This window comes from Schistocerca serialis, chromosome 5 (assembly GCF_023864345.2).
Source record: "Schistocerca serialis cubense isolate TAMUIC-IGC-003099 chromosome 5, iqSchSeri2.2, whole genome shotgun sequence".
In the NCBI taxonomy this organism is placed as follows: domain Eukaryota; kingdom Metazoa; phylum Arthropoda; class Insecta; order Orthoptera; family Acrididae; genus Schistocerca; species Schistocerca serialis.
The window spans coordinates 704,776,654-704,788,053 of NC_064642.1; the positions used below are offsets into that span (position 1 = coordinate 704,776,654).

General features: G+C 39.6%; 1 protein-coding gene across 2 annotated transcripts in view; it reads left to right on the forward strand.

Annotated features, from left to right (window-relative positions):
• The window catches only part of LOC126481066 (nuclear valosin-containing protein-like), a 159,923-nt gene extending 151,447 nt beyond the window's left edge, over positions 1-8,476 (forward strand). For both annotated transcript variants that reach the window (XM_050104551.1, XM_050104550.1), the window contains exons 14-15: positions 2,979-3,206; positions 7,869-8,476. In XM_050104551.1, the coding sequence (XP_049960508.1) occupies positions 2,979-3,206; positions 7,869-7,973 (333 nt within the window). In that variant the 3' untranslated portion in view covers positions 7,974-8,476. The remainder of the gene's footprint in view (positions 1-2,978; positions 3,207-7,868) is intronic.
• The last annotated feature ends 2,924 nt before the right edge of the window (positions 8,477-11,400 follow it).

Consider the following 11,400-nt stretch of genomic DNA (forward strand, 5'->3'; position numbering starts at 1 on the left):
TACATGTCCTAAGTATTTTTTTTATTTTAAGTCTTCTGGCAATTTCTACTGTGTTAGTTTTTTAAAGATGGTTTAAGCTGCGTATTTTTTTGGTTGTGTAACTGTTTTATAATGTTAAAGCTCCAGTTAGGAATATCAACAATGTGGGAATAGATAGATTGCTACTTACCGCAAAGATAACATGCTGAGTTGCAGACAGGCACAGTTAAAAGACAATTACACATAAGCTTTTAGCCACAGCCTTCATCAGAGAAAGACAAATACACACCTTTCATTCACACAAGCAAGCACACCTTACAAATACACTATGTGATCAAAAGTATCTGGACACTTGGCTGAAAATGACTTAAAAGTTCATGGCACCCTCCATCGGTAATGCTGGAATTCAATATGGTGTTGGCCCACCCTTAGCCTTGATGACAGCTTCCACTCTGGCAGGCATACGTTCAATAAGGTGCTGGAAGGTTTCATGGGGAATGACAGCACATTAAACATGGAGTGCAGCACTGAGTATAGGTATCAGTGTCGGTCAGTGAAGCCTGGCATGAAGTCGGCTTTCCAAAACATTCCAATGGTGTTCTGTAGGATTCAGGTCAAGACTCTGTGCAGGCCAGTCCATTACAGGGATGTTAATGTCGTGTAACCACTCTGCCCCAGGCCATGCATTATGAACAGGTGCGCGATCATGTTGAAAGATGCAGTCGCCATCCCCAAATTCCTCTTTCAACAGTGGGAAGCAAGAAGGTGCTTAAAACATCAAGGTAGGCCTGTGCTGTGATAGTGCCATGCAAAACAGGGGGTGCAAGCCCCTCCATGAAAAACACAACCACACCATATGACCACCGCCTCCAAATTTTACTGTTGGCGCTACACACGCTGGCAGATGACGTTCACCGGGCATTCGTCATACCCACACCCTGCCATCAGATCACCACATTGTATACCATGATTCGTCACTCCACACAACGTTTTTCCATTGTTCAATCGTCCAATGTTTACGCTCTTTACACCAAGTGAGGTGTCATTTGGCAATTCCTGGCAGCCACTCGACCATGAAATCCAAGTTTTCTCACCTCCCACCTAACGATCATAGTACTTGCAGTGGATTCTGATGCAGAGTGTAATTCCTGTGTGATGATCTGGATATATGTCTGTCTGTTACACATTATGACCCTCTTCTACTGTCGGCGGTCTCTGTCAGTCAACAGACGAAGTCGGCCTATACGCTTCTGTGGTATACATGTCCCTTCACGTTTCCACTTCACTATCACATCGGAAACAGTGGGCCTAGATCTGTTTAGGAGTGTGGAAATCTCGATAAAGAAATATGATACAAGTGACATCCAATCACCTGACCATGTTCAAAGTCCATGAGTTCTGTGGAGCACACCATTCTGCTCTCTCACGATGTCTAATGTCTATTGAGATCACTGATATGGAGTACTTGGCAGTAGGTGGTAGCACAATGCACCTAGTATGAAAAATGTATGTTTTGGGGGTGTTGGGATACTTTTGGATGACATAGTGCAATGACCGCCATTTCCAGCAGCTCAGGCCAGAATGCCAATGGTACTATTCTGGCCAGAGTTAATCATTATGTGTGCATGAGATATGCTTGCTTGTGTGAATGAATGGTGTGTGTTTCTCTTTTTCTGACAAAGGCTGTGCCCGAAAGCTTATATGCAAGTGTACCTGTCTGCATGTTACCTTTATGGTAAGTAGCAACCTATCTAATCTTACGTTATTTTATAATGTTTCAATTATCAATAGACATTTTTGAGTATGTAATTTGCTTTGTTCCATTTTATTTTCTATTTTACCATGTCTGCTTCTCATTTGGGTTGCAAGTTATGGTTTTACATAAATATTTATCAACAATTTTGATTTCCTTTTTTCTGTGTAATTCTGTGTGCAATTGGTGGACGAGTTAACACAATGTCTGTTTTTTCAAACTGTATTTGAAGGCCAATTTTCTCTGTCATTTCTTGTTGCAATTTAACTTGTCAGATTCTTTTCAACATTGCAGGCAAGGGGAGAGAGTGCCCGAATAAATCCCAAACAGTTTAAACTTATATAATTTTTGGAACTTCGAGTTGTTATGTTGTTTGGCTTGTGCTTGTACCATTGTCCCACACATTCCAGTACGTAGTGGAATTGTAATGCTGATTGGCAATCACCCACTCTTAAGGCTGTTTGTATGAAGAACACTTCAGAAATTTTTCCTATAAACTTAACTTTTGATTTGGTGTTGGTTACAGTAATTTCTGTTAGTTTAGTTAGTTTTGGATGAAGTCTTAGATTCTTTATAATTTTTAGTACTGAAGGTATGTGGTGACAATGTTATACTTTCTTAAAGTCTGCAAATGTTGTTGCCAGAGCTTTGTACCATTTCCTGTAATACACTGCAATTAATTTTAATCTAATTATGTACTCTGTACAGCTTGTCCATGGTCTGAAACCACCTTGATATTTCCATAACAGTTATTCTTCCTCATAGGCTCTTGGATAAAATTAGGCTCTTGGATAAAATCTTGTAGGTGCATTGTAGAAGAGAATTCCTCTATAGTTGTCCATATTACTCTTATCACTCTTCTTGTGTAATGGATGTATAGTGGCCATGGTCCGTAATTCAGGGAGTTGTTCGGTTATAAACTTCTTTTGTTGAAGGCATATGTAGGGAGTTCGTGACTTTCTCACTTCAGTACTTCCACCATCAATAAAAACCTGGTCTTCTGCACATATCTAATAATTTTTTGTCCTTAGAATGTGTGTTTTTTACTTCTTGGAAGGTGGCGGGTTCAATATGTTCAGTTTGCTTTTCGTTGGTGTATTTACATTAATTTATAAGAGTGCTTTGGGTTCTTCACAGTAACCCTGGCTTATCATTTTCATTTTTCTTAAAATATTGGTTTCGTGTGTAGCACAAAAAAGTCCAACACAAAACCCAATGACTTAAATATATTCTAAACATTTTACAGAATGGAACGAAACCTCGTCTTGCTGATAATGTGGATCTGGAATCTTTGGGAAAAAGTGACAGATGTCACAGCTACACCGGTGCAGATCTTGCTGCCCTTGTCAGAGAGGCTGCAGTTCAGTCTCTCAAGGATCATTTGAAACAGCCTGATGCAGAAGGCAATCTAGCTGTCACTGCAGAGCATTTTGCTGTGGCACTTGCAAAAATACGTCCTTCCATCTCAGAAAAGGTAATTCTGTGTACACGATAGCCCATTCTCATTTTTATTCTTTATTTTGCAAAATATTAAGTAGAATGGTATGTACTGTTATCAGCAATCAGTTTGATGTAGACATCACATGATTGAAGTATTACAGTGAACAGATAAGGTCACAGGTATATTTAATTTGCCTATATGAAGTAAATCCAGGTTGGGGATAAAGGCCACAAGTTTGCATCAAATGCAGCTCTCATGTTTACAGCAAAATAACCATAACAGTAGTTGATGTATTAATCATTTTCTGTTTTATTCACTCACTAGTTCAAAGGATACCATTTTCCCTGACAGTAGGATCAGATATCTCTGTGGATTTTGACCCATGTTTATGCTTGGAAAGTACAAGTAGGCAGTGTTTTCTTGGACAGCATCTGCAAGATGTGAATGAACTGACCAGTGAAGAACAAGAACTTCTTATGGTGAAGCAACAGTCATTCATACTGTGATTTAAGTGTTTCATGTGTGTGTGTGTGTGTGTGTGTGTGTGTGTGTGTGTTAAACACAAAGACAATCTGTGCAGATTCTCTCTACATAAGAAAATTTTCTGCGATCCCTTCAAGTGCCATAAATGATCTGTTTCATCTGGAATGCATGAAATTAGTTCAGAAGAGGCAAAGACCCTCAAAATGAGAGGCTTTAGCGTTTTTCCTGAGGAGAAAATGTGCCCAACCAGTGTCAAACTTGTTAATGAAAAACAAGAAAGTGATGACTATCACCAGACTATATAAATGACAGTAATGTGAAGGTGCAGACTCCTGAAAAATCTGTGCTCCATACTAGCTTAGGAGTATATCCTGCAAAGCTGCATCCAGTTGCTTGTCATAATTCGTATGCAGCAGCCAAATGAAAATTGGAATTAGCAGCTGGGGCTCTGAAAACTAAAATATCACATACCTATCAAGTTGAGCCGGCTGCTGGTGCAAGCACTATCCCTGACAGGGATTTGATAGAACTGGAAGAAAAGGAAAAAATATCATGATGAACTGGTGGACAAAATCAAACAGAAAATTGAAAATGCAAATAATTGTGAAAAAATTAAGTTACTTACTCTTGTGCCATCAACTTGATCTCAACAGAAAGTCAGTTCCAGATTGTGGGTTTCTGAATGTTTGGTACGACAAGCAAGAGCTCTTTAATGGAGGAGGGTATTTTATTGATTGATGAGCAGAAAAGAGGAAAGACATTGCCACATGATACAGTGCAAAAAGTAGAGAGTTTTTATTTGGATAAAGAAAACACAAGAATAATGCCTGGTGAAAAAAGACAAAGTGAGCACCAGCAAAAATACCTATGAACAGAAGCATTTTAAGTAATTTAACTGAACAACTGTATTCTCTCTCTCTCTCTCTCTCTCTCTCTCTCTCTCTCTCTCTCTCTCTCTCTCTCTCTCTCTCATAGAAAATGTCTGCTTGTGTCTGTGTATGTGCGGATGGATATGTGTGTGTGTGCGCGAGTGTATACCCGTCCTTTTTTCCCCCTAAGGTAAGTCTTTCCGCTCCCGGGATTGGAATGACTCCTTACCCTCTCCCTTAAAACCCACATCCTTTCGTCTTTCCCTCTCCTGCCCTCTTTCCTGATGAGGCAACAGTTTGTTGCGAAAGCTTGAATTTTGTGTGTGTGTTTGTGTTCGTTTGTGTGCCTGTCGACCTGCCAGCACTTTCATTTGGTAAGTCACATCATCTTTGTTTATATATAAAAACAAAGATGAGGTGACTTACCGAACAAAAGCGCTGGATGGTCAATAGACACACAAACAAACACAAACATACACACAAAATTCAAGCTTTCGCAACAAACTGTTGCCTCATCAGGAAAGAGGGAAGGAGAGGGGAAGACGAAAGGAAGTGGGTTTTAAAGGAGAGGGTAAGGAGTCATTCCAATCCCGGGAGTGGAAAGACTTACCTTAGGGGGAAAGAAGGACAGGTATAGACTCGCACACACACACATATCCATCCACACATGATCTGTGGATGGATATGTGTGTGTGTGCGAGTGTATACCTGTCCTTCTTTCCCCCTAAGGTAAGTCTTTCCGCTCCCGGGATTGGAATGACTCCTTACCCTCTCCTTTAAAACCCACTTCCTTTCGTCTTCCCCTCTCCTTCCCTCTTTCCTGATGAGGCAACAGTTTGTTGCGAAAGCTTGAATTTTGTGTGTATGTTTGTGTTTGTTTGTGTGTCTATCGACCAGCCAGCGCTTTTGTTCGGTAAGTCACCTCATCTTTGTTTTTATATATAATTTTTCCCATGTGGAATGTTTCCTTCCATTATATTGATATCATCTTTGTATATATATATATATATATATATATATATATATATATATATAGGGAAACATTCCACGTGGGAAAAATATATCTAAAAACAAAGATGATGTGACTTACCAAACAAGAGCGCTGGCAGGTCGACAGACACACAAACATACACACAAAATTCTAGCTTTCGCAACCAACGGTTGCTTCGTCAGGAAAGAGGGAAGGAGAGGGAAAGACGAAAGGATGTGGGTTTTAAGGGAGAGGGTAAGGAGTCATCCCAATCCCGGGAGCGGAAAGACTTACCTTAGGGGGAAAAAAGGACGGGTATACACACACACACACACACACACACACACACACACACACACACACACACACACACACACACACACACACACGATATGTTTCCACGGCGGACGACCAGGACATGTGGTGCGCTGTTGTCGAGAAAGGCGGCGGATATTTGATGACGCCCGTGCCAGAAGATAGCAGACCGATCTTAGGCGGCGCCAATTCTGGGTCGACGAAGATGAGCAAGATGTGGATGCTGGAGGACGTAGGTCACAATCGCCACAAACTAGCCGCTGGAGAGGATGCTTGCCAACAAGGTCTCCATCACTGTTTAGAATCTCCAGCCAATCACCTAGCCGCTGCAACCTGGAAAACTAAAGGGTGTGACCTTCCTTGGAGGTGAGGCCGCCGAAGAGAAAAATCCCACTACAAAAATGATCGGAAACTACGTTAATGGCCGACCAGCCCAAGCTCATGTGGACTCTGGAGCATCGTATTCAGTCATGTCAGAGAAGTACCGTCGCCAGTTGCAAAAAACCGTATTCGTCAACAACAAAACATCTCTGCTGAAGGTGGCTAATGGGAAATATGTAAAACCTACAGGAAGTTGTCATTCATGTGGGTATAAGTGGCCATCCACAGCCCTTAGAATTCATCGTCTTACAAGAATGTAGTCATGAGGTCATTCTCAGATGGGACTTTCTGAAAGCTTCTCAAGCAGTTATAGGTTGTGGTCACTCGAAGATTATGCTAGATGAGATGAGATGAGATACTGTGGACAGGAAGATGCGCATCCGAGTGTGTGGAGACTGTGTGCTGGATGAAGTGATCATTCCTGCAGTCAGCGCTAGAAAGATAGCTGCCATGTGTGATGCCATGCATCAACCCATGGATCTTGTAGTGGAATGTAAAAGAAGCATACCACTGAAGAATAACATGGTCATCCCAGCCTCTGTAAAGCTCAAGAAAATGATTGCCAAAGGTATGACGTGTACCACCACCGTGTTGTCTACCAGCCTGGTGACCTCGTCCGGATCTTCACTCCTGTTGGAAGTTTGGTCTCTTTGAGGAGCTCTTCAGGCACTACTTTGGACCTTGTAAGGTTGTAAGACAGTTGTCTAATGTTACTTATGAAGTTGAAGATTTCGACCCCGACACAAGACGACGAAAGATCAGAGATACAGTCCACGTCCTTTGAATGAAGCCCTATAAGGATCCTGCGACCCAGTGTAAATTTGAAGCTCTAGCGACAGGCAACAAGTGGAAAGGTAACAAAGAATGTAGCAGCAGGGGAAGTTCTAAGAAGATCACTGCCAGGGCAAACATCAGTCATCAGGAGTCAGAGTATGCAGCACCGATGACTCCTTCCCGGACTAGGAGGATGTAACACTGAGACGCTGTTAAGGAGGGAGCAATGCAATGTCGCAGGAGAAGCTGAGTAGCACCGTGGTGTAGTGGATATGACACTAAACTGATGCATCGAGAGTCGTGAGTTCATAACTCACCTGAACTGTACAATTTTAATTTCTATATTCGGTTTGAGTACATTCTAGAAGTATCCACAAATGGCAAGAATCAGTTTGCTCCGTGCTCTTGTGTGTGCAGGTGCTGAATAAACCTTCGTTAAGTGAAGTTAGTGTTCGTCATTCATCTACTTACACCTTAATCTACGTGACAATATTAGATACCAAAGCAGTACACACGATCTCAGTTCACAACTAGGTAATGGGTGTCGTGGCCTGGATCACACACACACACACACACACACACACACACACACAGAGAGAGAGAGAGAGAGAGAGAGAGAGAGAGAGAGAGAGAGAGAGAGAGAGAGAGAGAGACAAGACAGAGAGAGCACACTTAATGCATCTGATCTCAAAATTAATACAGGGTAACTTCACTGATTAATTACGAAGTGCACATTTTCCATTTTTTCCATTCTTGGTAGACCAAAAACTCGTTTTGCAGGTTCATTACTTGTAAGTACATATTAAATATATTTGGTGTTTAGCATTAGAAGTGCATTTTACTTTATTATGGTATTGTGTGAGATAATTTCAAATATCGTCACTTTCGTTTTAATTTTTCCAGGATCACAAGCATTATGAAAAACTAAGGCGGATGTACACATCAGTACCGTCAAGTAGAATAAAAGAAGTGGAAAGTGCGGATGACACATTAAAACATAGTACCTAATGTTCTACCACATTATGAAAGTAAAAACTACAGGCTACCACTTACATTTAAGTGGATGAAATGTACGTTCTTACTCTCCACCTGCACTGGATGCTGCATAGCAGAAATATCAACCTCAAACAATTGGAACCCAGCTTTCTGTCACTGAGGACTCAAATAAATCCAGATAACAGAAGTGTCAGAAAACAAGAAGCACGCACACTTCCACACATTATGATAAATACCAAATGTTGCATGAGAAAGTTCAGACTGATGTACTGCAGCAGGCAAGATGTTTACTGCACAGACATCCATAGCAGCTGAGTCTGTCACGTGCAGTACTGTGATCAACCACAGAAGACAAGTCTTAAGATGTGCTTTGAAATATTAAAGGAATTGAAAAGAGGTTAAAATTACATGTACGCATAACTGAAGAACAAGTTTTATAAGGAGCAGTTGTGATAGGTACACGTAATTTCATACCATTGATTTTCTTTTTATTTGTGTGCTTTTGGGGGGGGGGGGGGGGGTGAATGATGTAAATGGCTACATAAGCACGTGTGACAGAGAACTGCATATCATCGTCCATTGCATATACATAATATATTCGGAGAGTGTTCTTGTGACCATGAATTAGAAGGAAAGTATATCAGCCTGGGTCAAACAAGCCTCTACATAGAGGTAATAGCCCCTGGCTTGTTTGTACAATCCTGTCACCATAATTCTTCCATGCAAGCAGATTTGAAGCATCTTTATTAAATGAAGCCAATTCATTTTAATACCCTCAAGCATTCTACATATATGACCAACACTGTCAAATACATGACGAACATTTTTATGATACTCCAGTTTTCAGTGGAGTGCCATAAATCAAATGCAGGAACAATTTTCCAAACAAGGAGAAATTTAGTGGGTTGAAACGAGTAGAGAGAAGTGTGTCTGCCACAGGCATGGTAAACGCAATCTACATATCATCACACATTACGAACAAAGTGTATGAACTAGATCGACATTATTAAAATTTTGTGTTGCAGTATTTTCATGAACAGGCCACATGAAACTCGTCTCATCACACTGTGTACCCATGGATGCATTAACATGGCTGATTCTGACTGTAACATCAGTTGTGTGCAAACTGTCATCAGTTTGACTTCCTCAGATAAACATCTCATCTGAGCAAATGTTTCTTGACAAGGGTTCATGTATATCAACACTGCGTCACAGGAATTTGAAGGCTGTGTGATTATATAGAAGTTTCTTTTCCTCTTGGTCACAGAAAAACTCTCTTTTCGTTTGTATAATTGTATAGTTTTTGTTATTTGTGTGTGTGTGTGTGTGTGTGTGTGTGTGTGTGTGTGTTGTGGGGGATTTGTCCTCTGCAGTGACTGCATATATGAAAAGTAGTTATGTTAAGAGGACGGGGCAGAATTTCTAAATACATTTGATGTATTATTTAAGAGAATGTGTTTAAAAGTATTATGATGAGGCCATTGTATTGGGTGGCTGCTATGGAAAACGTAAATATGTTTAAGTTTAGAAATGCAAAGTAGGTATTTTCTTTTGAATATTTTCATTTTTTCACATATCCCAGATTCAGCTTTCTTATACCATTGTGTATTGAATGTACTATTAAAGAATTTTGTGTGTGTGTGTGTGTGTGTGTGTGTGTGTGTGTGTGTGTGTGTGTGTGTGTGTGTGTGCATCACTCCTATCCTCTGCCACCCTTGTTCACATTAAAAGCATGCTCTGGTGCTCAGAGATTAAAATGTGTTCTTTCTTTCTGTAATGTTGTTATTGTCATCACCCTTGTCTCTGCCCTGGTTACTCATCAACAATAGTATAAAAGTAGATACTTTCAGTGTATGAAAATGTTTAATATCTCATATGATATAATATTGTCTGTCTTGAGCACCCATGTTAATCATTCTTTAAATTTATCTATGCATTTCATCGGCACTTGAGTGTTTGGCATCTGCCCTGGATTTTCATGCATTTATTTTAATTGTTAATTTGTATTTGTAAGTTCAATTTTATATGAGACAAATAAATTGTACTACATTTTCTAATATATTTATTTTTCTAAATATGTCCTCCACACCATATGAGAAGTATCTGTTAGGAACCTGATGTAATAAATAAAAAGGATACATGATGATACTCAGAAACTTGTCTTGGAGAATCTAGTCGTACATTTAACTGTCACTTTTGTTAGTGGTGTCCATTTAATTAATGTGGCAGTTCTGGCAGTGGGAAATTTTTCCTCTTGGTTTGGAGCTGAATTCGTTGCTCACCTTACTAGCACAGAAATCCACTTAGACTATGAAAGCAGACGAGTCAATAGAAGTAGATTAGTAAGGTAGGGTACATCAAATGAACAAAATACAGACACGGGTGATTTTGTAGTAATCAGTAATTGTTTGCAGCATTTTATCAGAAAAAGTAAAACATCTACTTTAACATTTAAGCTGTTTACATTATTAGGCCACATATATCTTTACACATATAAAAATACAACAACATTTGAGACAGAGAAGTATGTACTTATCTGCCAAAATAAGGGGCCATCTGCAGTTCAGCTGACAAATACAAGTTAAAATATAAGAGTGACTCTCTTAATACTTTCATTGCTGATGGTCACTCCAAATCCAGATAAGTTGAACCCATTCCCAGATATACTATCCTCATAGGGCAAGCAGCATGTAAAAGAAACACATATTGCATGCATTTGGGTGTAAACTCATGTAATTATCTTGTGTCTCTTGTATAATCTGAATTGAAATGTTATTGTTACCAGTTACAAAATACATTTGTAGAATGATTCCATTAACAGTATTGTTTGCCAATTAAGGTTGGAAATGACTGGAAAAAATTAAATATGTGACTACGTTTACTGACAGTTGCAGTTCCTGAGAAAAATAAGACAGTATATTTCATCTGCATCTACATGACACCCTGCAATTCACACTTATGAGCTTGGCAGATAGTTAGTAAAATCACTTTCAGATTATTTCTCAACTGTTCCCTTCTCCAGTAGCATACGAGAAAATCGTTCTAGTTACACTTTCTCCCCTAACCTGCAATAATACAAAACGAGCCAACTTTCTTTGAACTTCTTCAATGTCCTCTGCCAATCCAATCTAGTAAGGATCCCACATCACACAGCTGTATTCCAGAAGACGAAGGACAAGTGTGTGTAAGCAGTCCCTGTTATAGATTTGTTGTATCTTCTGAATGTTCTGTCAATAGAATGCAGTTATTGGTTTGCCTTCCTCAACATTTTTTTTATGTGATGTTTCCAATTTGAATTGTAATCCCTAGGTACTTAGTTGAACCGACAACGTTTAAATTTGTAATTTATCATGTAACCAAAATTTAAGATTACTTTTTTTTTTTTTTTTTTAGTAGTCACGTGGAGGACCTCACACTTTATAACGTTTAGGGTCAACTA